The sequence below is a fragment of the Prionailurus bengalensis genome, chromosome B4 (genome assembly GCF_016509475.1).
Source record: "Prionailurus bengalensis isolate Pbe53 chromosome B4, Fcat_Pben_1.1_paternal_pri, whole genome shotgun sequence".
NCBI classification, from domain to species: domain Eukaryota; kingdom Metazoa; phylum Chordata; class Mammalia; order Carnivora; family Felidae; genus Prionailurus; species Prionailurus bengalensis.
The window spans coordinates 31490130-31508056 of record NC_057358.1 but is presented as its reverse complement, the minus strand read 5'-3'; the positions used below and the strand labels follow the sequence as shown (position 1 = coordinate 31508056).

Genomic DNA, 17927 nt, shown 5'->3' with positions numbered 1-17927 from the left:
GGTTTGAATTTATATGGAAGGTTAAGCATTTTTGAAATGGAGCTAAGGTAGGTAAAGTCAAAACTGCATGTATCATGACTATTTTGAAATACCGATGACTCATTTTTAAAAATGTTTATTTATTTTGAGAGAGAGAGCGAGTGAGCAGTAGAGGAACAGAGAGGGAGTCCCAAGCAGGCTCTGCACTGTCAGTGCAGGGCCTGATGCAGAGCTTGATCCCATGAACTGGGAGATCATGAGCCGAAATCAAGAGTTGGATGCCCAACTGACTGAGCCACCCAGGCGCCTCCATTTTTTTTTTTTTAAGAACTATAGAACAGTTTTTAAAAATGTTTTGTTTTGGGGGCATCTGGGTGGCTCAGTCGGTTGAGCATCTGACTTTGGTTCATGTCTCATGGTTCGTGAGTTTGAACCCCACACTGGGCTCTTTGCTGTCAGTAGGGACCCTGCTTTGGATCCTCTGTCCCCCTCTCTTTCTGCACCTCCCCAGCTCACACCCTTTCTCTCTCAAAAATAAATAAATATTAAAATATTTTGGGTTTAAGTAAATTAGATACTTATCAGGGGAATCTAGAATTTCTATTGCTTGTAGTCTTCTATTGACTTCAAAAATGAAATGTTTTCTGTTTGTTATGTCATTTACTGCATTTGTCTTGCCCAGCTAACTATCTGATAGGAGTGATGAATGCCCACTTCAGGTTGTGTGCCCTGTTATTTTCAGGAATTTTTCAAACTGTTTCTCTCCAGTGTTTTCATTTCCTAACATATTGGATGTGCATAGTCAGAGAGTACTGCTAGGATTTTTAGGAAAAGAGTAGCACCTGCTCCCTGAGAGGTGGACTTTTCCAACTCCTGCACTTGATTCTTTCGATATTACCTCCATATTTCTGTGTAGACTTCTTATGTTACTTCTTTTTTTGTTGTTGTCATCTTCTGACATAACATGAAAGGTTTAACCCTGTTTCACTGCTCCACGTGTGCTTTGCTTCCATTCTGTCACAGCCATTACTTGGCTGTGTTTCTGTCTGAGATCTCTTTCTCTCTCTCTCTCTCTCTCTCTCTCTCTCTCTCTCTCTCTCTCTCACACACACACACACACACACACACACACACTTTTTAGACCTCCTTCCCTTGAAATTAGTTATAAATTTGATTAAATATTTGATGTTCACGTTATTGTCATTATTAAAAGCTTCTCAGAGCTGAACTGTGTATGAGAGATACATTGATGACATTTTCCTTACAACTTTTGTGTTTCTCTTGAAATAAACAATGCTTTTTCCTTTGTTTGGTCTTCTATAAATTTACAACCAGTTCTATTCCAGGTTGGCCAGTTGTTAAAGTAACATCTTGGGGGGTGCCCGAGTGGCTCAGTCAGTTAAGCATCCGACTTGGGCTCAGGTCATGATCTCACGGTGAGTTTGAGCCCCACGTCAGGCTCTGGGCTGACAGCTCAAGAGTCTGGAGCCTGCTTCAGATTCTGTGTCTCCCTCTGTCTGCCCCTCCGCTGATTGCACTCTGTCTCTCACATTGTCTCAAAAATAAATAAACATTAAAAAAATTTTTTTTTAAATAAAGTAACATCTTAGTATTTACAGTGAATACTCTTTCAGCTTCGTCTTGAAGACCTTTCATTTGGAGCTTCTGGGCTGCTCCCATGTGGACTGGTTACCTTCCACACCCGGTGCCCAGCTGACATCCTGGATCAGCCTCACCATTATCCTGGGAGTTCTCTTCTGTGTTTTGTCTCCTATTTTCATATGCTATGCCATCCTCATTCATGGTTTATTTCCGTGGAACACATCTTCCAGTACTTTCCTGAGAAAGGTGCAGAGAGAGTAATTTTTGGAGAAGTTGCATTTCTAAAAAAATTTTTTTCTACCTTTCCACTTTACTGGTCGTTGTTGGATGAGGTGTAGTATTTTTGGTTGGGGACCATTTCTCTTAGGAATTTTGAAGACAGTATTAACACCACTGTCCTCTGGATTCCTGTGTTGCTCTTGAGAAGGCCAAACTTGTTTTAATTCCTTACCCATTCATTGTGGTACTTGTATTTTACTTTCTGGACGTTTTTTGTTTTATCTTCTGTTTGTCTTTTTTGTTCTGTTCTCATATGCCTTGTTGTATGCCTGATTTCATAATTTGTGTTGGGTTCTCTAAGGGCCTTTTAAAAATGGAAACTCTTGTCATCCTGGGGAACTAACTTGAATGGTTTTCTGTTGTTTTTCTGTTTTCTCAGTTCTCTTTTTCTAGAACTTCTTTTATTCAGCTGCTTGACTTGACTCGTCTTCTATTTTATTACCCATTTTTATAATCTTCTTTTTTCCATTACTTTTTGGGGAGATTTCTTCAACTCTTCTCAGCTCTTCTAATGACTTTCTACTTGCAGTGGTTTCAACTTTTCTAGGAGCGTTTTGTTTTGTTTTCCTCAATTTCTTTCCTTTCCTCTTTCCCTCCCTTTTTGTCTTCCTTTGCCACCTGGATGTAACATGAACTCTTAGGGTATCAATGTTGGATTTTTTGTGACCATCTTCTTTTTATATAACCTGTTTTTCTCAATGTGTGTTTTCTATTTGTTTGGCCTATATTCCATCCTTCGAGCTTTTTTCCTCAGGGTCTGTACCTCTGTTATTGGCTGAGTAAGAAGTGCTGACTATAACAGAGACCACAGGGTATGGGCAAGGGCTTGAAAGCTGGAGCTGCACAGGAGGGTCACCTGGTCTTTTGTCTTCAGGTGGTCAGATGCCCAGGGAGAGATCTTCCAGCCTTTTGTCTAGGTGGCCTAAACCCAGCTGCCAGCATTCTGGGAAAAAGTGGAAGCAGAGAGCTGGATTTCTTAGCATTCAGTATGTATATGTTCACTCATCTCCTCCCATTTTCAAGTACCTCTGCAGGTGCTCTGCCTCGGTCCCCCAGTTCACACCCCTCATCGTACCCTCTCTGGAGAGGAAGTCTCCAGGATGCTGCTGGGGCCGTCACGGTGCTGTGTGGAGTCAGGAGGGAAAACTGGGACTTTGATTCTGAAAGAGACTTTAGGCTGATCCTGGTATATTTCCACCCATTTTCATTCCTGTCTCCTGAGACACTTGGTTTCCCCAGTTCCAGAGCCCTGTAGGGCCCTACCGAGGAAGTCACACTGCTGCCTGGTTTCCACATGGTCAGCTTGGGGCTCGCTTTCTCGGGCCTGCCTCCGGCACTTGTGTTCCCTGGTCTCCCTCTGTTCTCTTTGTTTTTTTGTGGGGCTATACCTTGATGAATATATATGTACTGCAGTTTCAGTGGGCTTTCAGGATGGAGGCAGAATACGTCTCTTTGACAGGAGGTTTTTACCTGCCATTTTTGTTGTGGAGCCAATTTTATGTTCACAATGTAATGAATAAACTCTGCTGCCCACACTTGCCCCCCCCCCCCCGCCCTCTTCCTACCTGTCCTTCTGCTGAGAATGAGTTCATGTTCTTCCTTCCTCCAGCCTGCTCATTGTAAACCTTTCCTGAATCTTTCCAAGCAAAATTAATCTTGCCTTCCTCTGAACTCAATGCATTTTTATGTCTCTTTTTCTTATGACACATGGTCTACCTCTTTTTAACTTGTTTATGTCTTACCTGATAAGTTTTAATTTCTGACAGCAACAATTGTTGCTTTGCCCTGATCCAGTGCTTTGCAAATAGTAAGTAATTAATTTTTAAGTCAACATAATTTTTCCGTTATCTTTTCATGGTCTTATATGTACATATATATATTCTCATTTGAAAACATGACAGGATACAGACCATCACCATTTTCACAGTTATTGCAAGAGTAGGGTATTGCTGTTGCTAATTGCAGATACTTTTCTTGAGACTTGTATGGGTGAGAAACAGGCAGCAGGTGTGTATTCCACCAGGTCATAACTCACAGAAGCCCATGGCTCTTTGGCACAATGTGATGATGCTCTCTCTACAGGGCTAGAGAGATTTCTTTATGGAGCCTGTGTTTCATTAGAACTTTCCTGGTACTGTTTTCTCTTACTGTGTCCTGGAATACAGTGGGCACCAGCATCCATTGCAATGGGCATTTTATCAAATTATGCCTGTGCTTTCATTCTCAGCCCGTCTTAGACATGTTCCCTCCACTTCTTTCCTTCCAGACTTAGGCCAGGTCTCTGCCCCTGTTCTCAGTCTGGGTGAGAAGCAGTGGTTCTTCATGTGGTTTTGTCCCCAGATTTCTTCTCTGTGGTTGGCCCCACAGAGCCTTGCCTGGGGAGCCTTGCCTGGCCAGGGCATTTGCTCATCCACTTGATAGATGAACTTCATTCCTCGTTTCTTGCTCATGTGTAATGGATCTTTGGTTGTCATGGTAATATTGTTGTTAGTGTTTAAATCTTTGGTTATTTTTAAAATACACACCCTGAGTGAGATAGATTCTTCTTATTTTAATTGAGTGTTGTGTCATGTTTGCTTTTTAACCTAATGACAGGTATATTTATTGTAGAATTAGTGTTTATGGGTATTTTTAAGTGTCTTATCACAACTCTTTGTTCAGTTACATTTCTAAGTTTCTGTAGCTGGGACAACAATGATTTCTGCTATTAATATTTCAAACTTTTTAGTGTAAACTACCAAAGTAGGGTCAACAAATATGCTCTTTTTAAGAAAAGTTTTCCCTATGGGTTCTTCACTATTCTGTTGAAAACACAGCAAATCCTCTGTTTATTGATAGAGGATTGTGTTGATGAAAGCCAGTTAAAATCTCCTGAGAGACTACTGTTGCAGGGAATTGTATTTCTCAGTGGCAAACATATCCTTCCTGTATTTTATACTCTTGTGGGAAGAGGTCGTTTTTATGTGCCCTGCTTAGATCTGATTTTTTTTTTTTTTTGTATAGTATGCTCTGTTGGGATTAGTGCTGATTTCCTACTCAGTGTTTTCTCTCCAGATAGTTTCTATTCATGTATTATGGAGTGGCATTTAATAAATGCTGGCCTGATAAGTGTTTTGACATGGTGTTGTCATGGCTGCTTGGCATAGCTGACCATTGAATCAGGACCCTTCTGGAGGCAGGAGACAAAGCTGGATCTCAAAATTAGACAAGCCTTGATCAGATAGTTGAAAGATTATAAGCCAGGTTTATAGAGTATTTGAAGGGGGAGGGAATAATTAGTGGTATGACATTCTGCTGATAGACCAAGGACAATGAGTCTCAAGAATGGACCATTGCATTAAGCAACATGGAGGCAGTTGGTAACCTTGATGGATATTTTTGGGAGTGTGGTGGGGAGTAAGCTTCACTGGAACAGGATTATGAGAGAAGAAGAATCTTAGACATCAAATCTTAAAAAACTTACACTGTAAAGAGAATCAGAGAATTGGTAGAGTGACTGGAGGGTAAAGTAGGGTCAGTAGAAGGTTTTGTACTATTATTTTAGTTTGTATAAGATATATTAACAGCTTTTAAAGTCTCAGCGTTTACACTGAGGACTATTTTCCATACTGCTATGGTTTTCAGAAACATTAATGGTGAGGCTAGAGATAGACTTCTAACCTGTCTTGGGGGCTTTCTGGTCAGGAAAGGCTCTAGGAGAAGATGATGACTGGGGTGTCGTGATGGGTCAGAAGGGTTAGCCTGAACAATAAGGTGGGGCTCCGAGGAGTGGAGGCCTCCATGGGGGGCAGGGAGACAGTGATGCAGGACTTAATACAGGCTGTGAAAGGGGAACTAACTGATGGAGAAAGGCTGGACCACAGCAAGTTCTAAAATACAAAAGTTAAGAGGTTGAGAAATTGCTAGGAGGGAACTTATTTCAAAGGAGTAGCTAAAAATATTCTGGAAAGGCTGTAGATTATGACCTTATATAGAGCGAGTGTGGAGGATTGGGAAGCTTAAAGAGCAGGTTTTATAAGTCACATTTTGGAGGTCAGTCTGCTTCTTTGTGTATGAAAGTTTTTTAGAAATGAATGTTGATATTTAAATTGATTAGGTCATCCTACAGCTTCCTTGGGAAGAGGAAGGCAGGATGGCCCTGTTCTAAGTGGCTATGGAATGATGGTTAAGGTATAGCTTTCTTTATTCACCTGCAGGATATTGATTATTCCTAGTTTCCCTTGGAGGGTTAATGCCATTTGGTAAGGAAGAGTAGGGATATAGTTTGTTTTGGGACTTTTTTCTTTGATGGCTCAACAAATGTAGAAATGACACATTTTGGAGCACTACTGGATTCATAGCAACAGGTGTCCCTAAGGACTCTCTGGAGGACATTGTAGTCAGGGAATCATGCAGAGTAAGGCTCAAGAATGAAGCTGGATGCCACAGTGTGTGTGTGTGTGTGTGTGTGTGTGTGTGTGTGTGTGTGTTAGCGAGAGAGAGAGAGAGAGAGAGAGAGAGAGGAGGGAGAGATGTGTGCTGTGTGTTTTACAAATTTAGTCTCTCTGTGTTCTAGATGAACAACCAATTTGAGTACTGACTCCTTTGAAAGAAATCCAGACAAATGAGGGTGCAGAGTAACTATAGGCTATTTGCACTAGTAGTTTTTATGGTAATGTTTAATAACTGAGAATTAGGGTCTGAGCTGCTTTCTGTGCTGGTGAAAAAGTGACAAGGATTGACAATTCCATATTTTTTAGAAGTGTTTGTTTTAGTGATCCTTAGGTGTTAGACATTCTCTTGGATGGCTTCCTATGGATATGAATTCCTTGGCCTCAAGGTGTGAGTCAGTCGATGTAGGCTGTGGTTCAGGAACCCTGGGGAGGGGCAGAGAGAGAGAGGGAGACAGAATCTGAAACAGGCTCCAGGCTCTATTCTGTCAGCATAGAGCCCAATGTGGGACTTGGACCCACAAACAGTGAGATCATGACATGAGCTGAAGTCTGGTGCTTAACCAACTGAGCCACCCAGGTGCCCCTCAAGTATTATTTTAAAGTATGGTTTTATATTATCATGTGTATGGATATGTATGTTTGTGTGTTTGCATATGTGTGTGTTTATATGTGTGTGTATACATATTCAGGTGTGCACACACCCAATGAAGAAGTGTGCAAAATTTAAAATGGAGTCCTCTATCTTCCTTTTCTCCCAATCCCACTCCCTAGATATAACCACTGAACATTTTGGTGTGTATTTTTGGGGATATTTTTATATGTATGTATACAGTTGTATCTAGCTTTGTTTTTATAAAAATAGACTCCAATCACACACATTGTTCTGAGCTTGCTTTGCTCACTAATGGCATTGTCAGCATTATTCTGTATTAATATATTTACACCTGTTTGTAGGGCTTACTTTGAGCAACCTCCTTTTTTTCCCCCAGATAGGCTGTGACATGAGTTTTTCAGGCATGTGATAGATGTTGCTTGCTTATTAGAATATCTGTGTGGATTGGATTGAGAGGATTAAAAATTATTTTGTGGTGGACAATGGGAAACCGAGTATACTTTAAGAAACCAATATTTTTTATGCAATGACTTGTGCTAGTTTCTGTAGTTCCTGTTATAACAATGTCTCAGCAGCTCAGCCAAAGGAAAGAATTTGCTTAAGTCCATCATAAAAGAGAAATTGACAACAGCAGAGACAGGAGACTACCTGAATTTTCAATCAATTGCAATATTGTTGATTCCCTTTTATGGGCAAGAAATTATCACAGTTTAGCTTGTTGCATTTCCTTTGGTGATGCTAACTTGCTGTATTTGGTGTTTCTGTTCTTCTCTACAGGATCCAAACTACTGGATACAGGTGCACAGACTTGAACATGGAGATGGAGGAATACTAGACCTTGATGACACCCTCTGTGATGTAGCAGATGATAAAGACAGAGTGAGTTCACATCCAGGGAAGGCACTCTGGATGCATTTAGTGAAGATTGGAGAGGGAGCGGGTAGATGGGAGTACTTCCTTTCCTGTTGAGACACATACTTTAAAGAACCTTAGGGCCACTCATGATATTGTGAGACTTCGTTACCCTGAACTCTAGGGTGTAATGCTTTTCTTGACCCCTGGACATTATTAGGCTTACTATGTCTTGGAATTTTAAAATTGTAGCTTTTTAAATAGAAGTATCTTTAAGAAGTTCCTGTGCCAGTTTTTTCCTTTTGTTTTAACCAAACCTGACATCTTTCTTGACAACGGAGGTCCATTTCAGGGTGTGATAACGCAAGGTCTCTGAGTCCTATCCGAGTGCTGACCTATCCCAAAAAGCTGGCCTGTGCAGCACACTGGCTGCAGAGGGGGCAGGTGCATCCCAGGCCTCCTCCCGGTGTGTGCTCTGCTTTCAGAAAGCCATACTTTCCTCAGTGTTGCTCTTGGTGGGCTTTCACACCGCAATGCCATCCTCAGCGTAGTATGTGACTTTGGCATTGTGAACGTGGCACTTTAGTGTCCTCCTTGCACCCATCCTTTTGTCTGTGCTCTTTGAGGGAATGAGGAGGAGGAGGAGGAGGAGGAAAAGAAGTAACATTCAGTATTTTAAGAATTTGTGACAGGGTATTTGGCTCTGCACGTAGAAGTCACGAGGTGACAGGGCTTGAGCAGCCTTTGGCCACACTTTAGGGAAGGGCTGCCAGCTGCACATAGAATGTATCATCATGGGGTTGGAAGCTGGCAAAGTTATCTAGTACTCTCTCTGGTTTTTCCTGGACAGATTTCTCTCCCTTCTTCCCTCTGCCTGCCCTCTTCCTCCCCTTCTTTTTCCTCCTTCCTCTCTTACCCTCCCTTTCTCTCCCTTCCTCCTCCTCCTCCTCCTCCTCCTCCTTCTTCTTCTTCTCTCTCTCTCTCTCCCCCTCCTTTTTCCTCCCCTCCCCCTTGGGCCCCCCCCCCCCCCCCCCATTGACCCTTTGCCTCATCCTCCCTCTTGGAGGACTTCGCTGGGAGCTGGCTAAATGCAGCTATCATGTCTTCTCTACTCCTCCTTTCTCACAGCATAGTGCCTGGTTCGGAATTGGTGGATGTCTTCTATTTTTTCTTGAAATCTTAAGGAAGATGAAAAATTTCATGTATCAAATGGTGTGCAAATTCAAGGATATTTGATTTACTAGCACCTGCCATTGCAGGATTTGTCCCTGTAGCTCCTGTGGTCCAGGAACACACTGTGTCAAAAATGCAGAACTTTCTGCCCATTTATGATTTGCTGCTATTTCTCTTGGTGTCATTTCTCTGTTTTGGGCTTTTCAGTGAGCCAGGGATAAGGTGACTCTCAAATCCTTTTCCTGCAGTACACTTATCTAGAGACTTAAATTATAGTCAATTTATTATGTGGTTCCACTTCAAAGCTTAAAGCAACGGTCAAGGTTTATAAAGAATTCAAATAGGTGCCCTTGGCCAGCCACAATATTACAAAGAGATGTACTAGGTTGTATTAATCTTTCAATATTTTCCTTGTCCCCATTTCTTCCTTCCTTCCTTCCTTCCTTCCTTCCTTCCTTCCTTCCTTCCTTCCTTCCTTCCTTGATATAAAAATCATATAGCTTTTTGTGAAGAAAAGGAACCTATAAAGAAGGAAGTAATCACTTGTGATCCCATTGCTGCTCAAAGCTCATCCCTGTTGTTATTTGAGTGCTTTGCATCCTGACTCTTCTTTTTGTTTAGATACAGACACAGCTCTTTTTCTTTTAAATAAAAAGGATTGCATAGTAGCCTGCCTTTTCTCTTTGAGTTGATTATAAATATATTTCCATGCCCATTAACCATGGCTATGCCAACATAGCTGCACATGGTATTTCATGTTACGAATTTATGGACTCTGGTATGGTACTTGTTTTGGTTAGTTAGTTACTGTGGAGAAAGCTGAGGTGGTCATCTGCGTACTTTTGTCTTTGGCATTCTTGCGTTCTAAGAACCCCTGTATTTATCCTCCTGTGTTTCCTTTTTGATTGTGTACAGACTTAGGATGATACCAACTTGAGGCAGAACCTGCTTCATGCTTTGACTTTAGGCATTTGAATGGAGTGAATAAAAATTAGTTTATAAGATGCTTCTGTGGTGTGCCTCGCTCTGGCGTGTTGCTTGGAGTAACCCTCCGTGGACTTTGGCTTGTTGTATGAGTGGGAAGGGGGCTGTGTCAGTGGGAAGGGGGCTGTGTCAGTGCTCCTGAGAACACCGAGCTCAGTAGACTCATGTACGCTCAGCACCTGCAGTCATGCTTTATGACAGATTACAGTTTCTCACCCTTCTTCCCGGCACCTTAACCAGCAAATGCCTTCTCCACAGTATTCCCATTTTGAATAGGTAGAGTATTGAGATGTAGATATTCAGCAGTATGATTAAAAAAAAATCTTTTGAAATGTGCTATTATCGTAGGGTTAGTATGTGGCATTTTGGTGGATGATCCGTGTGTCCTTGAAAAGTGTGTTCTGCAGTTGGAGTGAGTGTTCTATAGGAATCACTTAGGTTAAGGTGGTTGATACTGTTGTTTAGGTCTTTGGGGTAATTTGTTACTCAGGAATGGAAAATAATACTCTTCTTTCAACACAATTAACTATTAGGTCACACAAAAGAATGGAAGAAGAGACAAACTGAATGATCTTCTAAAATAGTTGCATATTAAAATCAGAGGATACTTAATAAACTGTGTTTAATTTTTATATTTATATTATGTGAATTTGATGATGACAAATCTACATTTTTTAAGTTTATTGACTTATTTTTGAGAGAGAGAGAGAGTGAGAGAGAGACAGAGACAGAGAGGGGGAGAGAGATAGAGACAGAATCTGAAGTAGGCTCCAGGCTCCGAGTTGTCAGTACAGAGCCTGACACAGGGCTCGAACTGTGAGATCATGACCTGAGCCAAAGTCAGATGCTCAACCCACTGAGCCACCAGGCGCCCCCAAATCTACATTTTTCTAGAATCTTTTATTGCATTTCCTATTCAAGTTAAAAGATCCTTTAACCTAAAGAAGAATGTTTTATATTTTTTAACGTTTTCATTTTTGAGTGCAAGTGGGGGTGGGGCAGAGAGAGGGAGACACAGAATCCAAAGCAGGCTCCAAGCTCTGAGCTGTCAGCACAGAGCCTGACACGGGGCTTGAACTCACAAACCATGAGATGCCCTTAAGAATGAGCTTCTTAAAGGACCCATTTGAAGTTGTAACTATAAAAAATATAATTAATAATCCAGAATCTCAGCACTTACATTTATGGTATTGTCAGATGCATTATTCAGATCGAAGGGTTGCATGTAGTCAGTTGTATGGCTCCTTTCCATGGCTCTGAAATTTGACTCTGATTTAATCATCCTGGAGTGTTTTCAACTATTTTTGGCAGCTACTCTGAGTAAGGATTTTGACACCTGTTTTGCTTTTAGGTTAAAACAGGCATTGCAGTTCTTTTAAACAATAAAATTCCCCTAAAAGTGTTCTGCTTAATGAAAATGTGCTGGTGCATATTTAAAATGCAGATACCTAGCCTAGGCAGGCAGGATCTTTGGTAGCCAGGCTTGGGCATCTGTGTTTTATAAACCCTCCAGATGGTATTCAGGCTCACTCAACTTTGAGACTGTGCTTCAGTGGCCGTGCCATCAGTCTCTGTAATGGGGAAGTTTCTTTCAAAAGTGTAAATGATATACCTGCTCTCTGTGAGTTTGTGAAATTATGAAAAATTATTTTTTATAGAGGGATACTAGATTAAGAGGCAATAATTCAAATGATAGCAAAAGAAATTGAAGTACCTAATTAGTACCTGATTTTGCTCATTATCCTTTAATTATTAGAGTTTAATGCACAGCACTGAAGAAGTTTTCTTTTAGTGCCTCTATGGTTCCAGTGACTAGGATTTTACCCAAGTTTATTCAAAATGGTATCTGCATGGGTTGTTTTGGCTTCTTGGAGTAGGTTTGATTTTCTAAGACCTACAATATTCTTTTTAAAAAAAAATTTTTTTTTCAACGTTTATTTATTTTTGGGACAGAGAGAGACAGAGCACGAACTGGGGAGGGGCAGAGAGAGAGGGAGACACAGAATCGGAAACAGGCTCCAGGCTCTGAGCCATCAGCCCAGAGCCTGACGCGGGGCTCGAACTCCGGGACCGCGAGATCGTGACCTGGCTGAAGTCGGACGCTTAACCGACTGCGCCACCCAGACGCCCCAAAGACCTACAATATTCTAGATCAACTTTGGGCGTGTAAATATGCCCTGATTTGTTTATCACTTCTCTGCATTGCTGCTTCCCAGTAAAAGGGAACAGAGAATCAGAGTGTGTATGCTGTCATGGTGTTTTATTTACTCTTAGTATCTAATTCTCTGTTTTCTCAACTGACATTTTGCCAAAGAATGAAAACCTGAAATGGTTTTTATATTATCTAGAGCACCTATTAGAACAGCTGTAATGCATTTGTCTATATGAGCTTTCCCAAGTGCCAAGCCATTTGTTGTCTGAATTTCCTTCCAGTGTGGTCTTCGTTATTTATTATTTTAGTGAACCTTCTCGCAGTTCTCCTCAAATTGGTCTAGGTCCCTCCTGTCACTCCTCCATGTACTACAGTAAAACTTGAAATTTCCAAATAGATTACAGAATAAAAATGTTTTGTATTCACTTCCCTTTGCATGGCAGTTGCTTGAGACTAACTGTGAGAACGTTAACAGATTTCAGGCAGACTGGTGAAGGGCTTAGAGTTGGGGAGAAGGGCACTTTTGTGTGCGTGAGCAGCAGGAAGAGTGTCTTTTTCTTCTACACGTCACTGTCTTCCTTTTTGTATTTTGGTGCTGAAGGTGACATAAGATGTGGTAGCAGGCATTTTCTTTGTCACACTTGGGTGTCATTTTGTTTTGATCAAGAATGATGTCATGTGTGTGCTATTTTGGTTCTGACCTTGGGAAATATCTTCCATTATCTGTTCCTTGCTCTTTGTGGAGGAAGGGTTGAATGGAATAGCAATTTAAACTCTTTCTGAAAGTTTGTACAAGCTCGAGCAGTGGACACTGGGTGCCAGACACTACGGAGGATTGTTGTGGGGACTGCTGCTGGTTGGGAAGAACCCAGTATTTTCTGGGGGGCAGTCTGGCTAGTGTCTCAGCATGTTGAGAAAAGGAGACTTGAAAAATTTATTGGAATCATGGGCAAGCATTAATTTCTGCATGTAGAATAAAGCTAGTACAGAGGCACATATACACATTTTCATTATTCTCCTCATTGATAGATAGCTTCTAACTTATAAACTGATGTCATTTTTGTGGCTCTTATGTTCATAATATTACTGCCCCGTTAGATATTTTCTGTTAGTATTGCCAAAACGTGTTGTAGTAAATCTTGCTTTTGAAATATATGCATGGCACAACTTTCAGGTAAGGAACATGCTTTAATTAATTAATTAATTATTTTTTAATGTTTATTTTTGAGAGAGAGAGAGAGAGTGCGAGCGAGCATGAGTAGGGGAGGGGAGAGAGAGAGAGAGGGAGACACAGAATCTGAAACAGGCTCCAGGCTCTGAGATGTCGGCACAGAGCCCAGTGTGGGGCTCGAACCCATGAACCGTGAAACCATGACCTGAGCCAAAGTTGGACACTTAACCAACTGAACCACCCAGGTGCTCCAGGAACATGCTTTAATTTTAAAAGTGCATTATTTTCTACTGTTTTAGGTGTTATTTTTTGTTAACTATGTGTAAATCATTATTTTACTTGTTTTGGCATCAAGCCATAAAAAAAATCAGTGTCCAATGAGGTGATGGTACAAGCGTATCCTGGTTATCTGTGGGAAACATGTACATTTGTACTTTAAATTTTTTTTTTTCAACGTTTATTTTTTATTTTTGGGACAGAGAGAGACAGAGCATGAACGGGGGAGGGGCAGAGAGAGAGGGAGACACAGAATCGGAAACAGGCTCCAGGCTCCGAGCCATCAGTCCAGAGCCTGACGCGGGGCTCAAACCCACGGACCGCGAGATCGTGACCTGGCTGAAGTCGGACGCTTAACCGACTGCGCCACCCAGGCGCCCCCATTTGTACTTTAAAAAGGGCGTTTATACATTCTGTGCCCTCGTTATTGATAATGTGGAGAGAAGCAGTCTGTTGTTTTTATACTGAAGGCAGTCACAGTCTGTACAGTCTTCAGATGAGAATAGAGAACATATTTTTGGATCTGGAATAAGAACTGTTAAAATGAATTTATCTGGTGATACCAAAGTGAGTTTTTAAAGCATTAATAAACTTTGCTCTGTGAAGAAATGGCTTGCTGCTTAAATTACAGTGAGAGCTCACAGCTCATAATTACAACAAATCTAATTTTAATTTCTTTAAAGACTTGATTTTTCTCCTTATTTAAATCATAGCCAAACAAGTGTCTGATAAGAGAAAGTTTTGAGATTTTAATTCCTTTGTTGTCAAGACCAAAACACTAAATTTCAGCATGAGGTCAGTTATTTTTAGAATGTCCATGTCCTGGAGATAGGAGTGGGCTGAGGAGTTCCTAGGATAACTTTCTTTTCATCCTCCCCTCCCCTTCCCCAGTTAATTTCTTGCTGGAGACTTGGTCTACGAATACATTCCTTTACTTATTACTAAACGTGTGGGAATTTTTGTGAACTGGGATCTCATCATCATCATGATAATGTAGCACATGTAATAATTTCCTTTGAAAGATAAAAACACTATTAGTCCTAATTTTAGTTAGTCTAACCAATTTACTGAGCACCTATTATGTGCCAGGCATCATGCTCAGTGTTATGTAGTGTGAAACAAAAATAAACGTGGTTCTTCCTTTCTGGGGCCTCATGGTGTATTGTGAGAGTTGGAATTAATCTCAGAAATGAAGTGTAGAGTTACCAACAAATAATGGTCTGAAGAAAAGGAAAGGTGCCAGTGGAAGGTGGAATAAAGTACCCCAACCAAGTCAGGGTGAAGCAAGACTTGCCTAAAAAATACGATCAAGCTGAATCTGAAGAGCAGGTGAATGAAAATCGGGTGTTAGGTGATCAGATTTACGTTTGAGAAGTGTCTCCCTGGCTGCAATATGAGGATGTGTGGACGGGAGGCCGAGTGGATGCAGGGTTACCAGTTAGCACATTTTGCCGTAGTAGGTGTTGGATTGATGGAGGCTGGACCAGGTGCAGATGGTGGGGACGAGGTGGATCTGAGAGTGATTGACTCGGTAAAGCCTGGAGGTGGGCTATTCAGCAAGGCAGGGAATGTTGCAAGGAGGCCAGCTTTGGGACAGGGTGGGAGATGAGGGATTCAGACTTGATTTAGTGACTTTGAGTGCTTTGGAGATGGGTTGGTGTTTGGAATTGAAGTGCAGATAAATTCATGAATCAGATACAAATTTGTCGACAATCAGGCCAAGCCAACATATGAAATACCATCTAATTTTAGTAGAAATAATTATGTGTGTCAGGAAAAGCTTGAAGGGACACACTGAAAAGTATCAGTAGTTATCACTGAGAGTGGAGTATGTGATTAACTGGGGGTTTTCTGATGTTCTGTTTTGTCATGTCTCCTTAATTCTGTGTCTTCCTAATTCCAATATGTGTCTTCCTATTCCAAGGAAGCATTAGGCATTGCTAAATATGATTTAGAATAGGATCATCTTTTTAAACTTTAATGTGAATTGGCATAGGGAAGGACTGATTTAAAGAGTTTGGTAACTTGGAATTGAAGTGATTTGTATAAATAGACTTCATTAACTAGATGACTTGATTAATTTCCTCCTAAATGGAGTTATTTTAGTTAGGCTTTAAAGAAGAAAACATTTAAATTAAATGTGGAGTAGAGCACCAAATGCTAATTAATTAATTCAGAGAGATTGTTTCCCAACAATTAAATATTTTATGGGTACTGGTTTGCCCACAGCTCATTGATTTGTGGGTGGATGGGTTGGGGAGTGCAGGGCCAGGTGTAGCAGAGGTGGTGGTGATATGGAGTGCTTGTAGAAGGAACAGAGAAGGGGGCTCAGCCTTCTGCATGAGCACTCTATTGGAAAGGCTCTTCGTAAGCATTAGTTTTGAAGTTGGGGACAGCCTGCACACTATTGGCTGGTCATGAGCTTTCCTAGGGAAAGCAGCCAAGACTTTGCTTGAGTAGGGGCACCCAGAGTCAGAAAAAGTAGGGGAAAGAGTCTCACACTCTTTCAGTTATCATATTAGTTGTAGGCCAGGCTTGGTTCCTTGGTTTGGTGCACTTTGTTTTTATGTTACTTCATCAAAGATGGACATATTGTTTGGTGGGTAAGAAGCCACACTGCCTGTGTTTGAATCCCGGCTCCATGACTTTTTTTACTTTATGAGCTTCAGCAAATTACTTAATCTCTCTAATGTCAGTTTTCTCATCTCTAAATAGTGGGTAATAATTGTACCTACCTATAAGGTTGTGTACCAGATTTAAGTTTAAATCTGGGAATTTGTGTTAAGGTTTCAGTGCTCTTCGGCAAAATAAGGCCCCAGTAAGTGGTAATTGTCATCATCATTGTTTGTCACATCACTACCACCACCATCGTTAAATTTAGTTAGCATTCATTCTTTTAGTACTAGTTTCTAATGATTTAAAAACAAGTCACACTATCTTAGATATTTTTTGTAAAAAATTTCTATCATACTTATATTCATTTGCCCTTTTTTAATTTAACATTTCTATCAATTTGAAAAGAGGTTGGTAATATGTACTCAGTAATGGTTGTTGGAAGAAATACATTATTTATTTTCCGAATCCTTGGCATTCGAGGATTTCCAGGATACTATCAATATGCATATTTTTCTGAACAGAAAAACAGTGAAGATCCCAGTTTCAATTTTTAGTGTTTGAAAGCCAACAAGGACTGCATTGTTAAAAAACAAAACAAAACACAAATAGACTTGACATCAAAAGCAGAGTCAACAAAAGCAAAAATAAGCAAGTAGGACTACATCAAGTAAAAAAGCTTCTGCTCATCAAAGGAAACCATCAAAAAAAGTGAAAAAGTAACCAATGGAGTGGGAGAAAATGCTTGCAAAAAATATATTTGATAAGGGGTTAACATCCTAAATGTATAAAGAACTCATAGCATTCAATAGCAAAAACACAAAAAATCCAAATTAAAAAATGGGCAGAAGAACTAAATAGACATTTTTCTAAAGAACTCTTACAAGTGGCCAACCAGATATAAGATGAAGAGTTGCTCAACATCACTAATCATCAGGGAAATGCCAGATAAAATCACAATAAGCTATCACCTCATACCTGTTAGAATGACTATCATCAAAAGAGCAGAGATAACAAGTGTTGGTGAGGATGTAGAAAAAAAGAGAACCCTCATGCACTGTTGGTGGGAAAGTGAACTGGCACTGCCACTATGGAAAACAATAGTCTAAAAATAGACTACCATATGATCCAGCAATCCCACTTGTGGGTATATATCTAAAGGAAGTCATTGTCTCATGGAGGTAGCTCCACTCCCATGTTCATTGCAGTGTTATTCACAATAGCTAAGGTATGGAAGCAGCCTAAGTGTACATCAACAGATGAATGGATATGGAAGATCTCACATCTCTCTATGTGTGGAATATTATTCAGCCATAAAAAAGAAGGGTACCTTGCCATTTACGATAACATGAATGGAACTCTTTGAGGGCATTATGTTAAGTGAAATAAGTCAGAGAAAGACACATGCTATGTGATCTCACTTACATATGGAATTTTAAAAAGCTGAACTCACAGAAACAGAGCCTAGAATTGTGGTTACCAGAGTCTTGGAGCTGGGAGAAAAGAGGTGATGTCTGTTAAAGGGTACAAATTTAAGATGAATCTAATGTACGGCATAGTGATTATAGTTAATAATACTGTATTAAATGCTAAAAGTTGCTAAGAATAGATCTTAAACATTCTTACCACAAAGAAGAAATGTTAATTATGTGATGTGATGCAGGTATTAGCTAACACTAAGGTAGTAATCATTTTGCAATAGATAGGTGTATCAAATCAACACGTTCTACACCTCAAACTTGTACGATGTTGTATGTTAACTATATCTCAATACGGCTGTGGGGGTAGAGGGTGGGGAGG

The 17927-nt window shown here is 40.5% G+C and overlaps 1 protein-coding gene across 20 annotated transcripts in view; it reads left to right on the top strand.

Moving 5' to 3' along the window:
- Nucleotides 1–17927, top strand: part of PARD3 (par-3 family cell polarity regulator) — a 674219-nt gene that overhangs the window by 114118 nt on the left and 542174 nt on the right. For all 20 annotated transcript variants that reach the window (XM_043563582.1, XM_043563576.1, XM_043563584.1 and 17 more), the window contains exon 2: nucleotides 7684–7785. In XM_043563582.1, the coding sequence (XP_043419517.1) occupies nucleotides 7684–7785 (102 nt within the window). The remainder of the gene's footprint in view (nucleotides 1–7683; nucleotides 7786–17927) is intronic.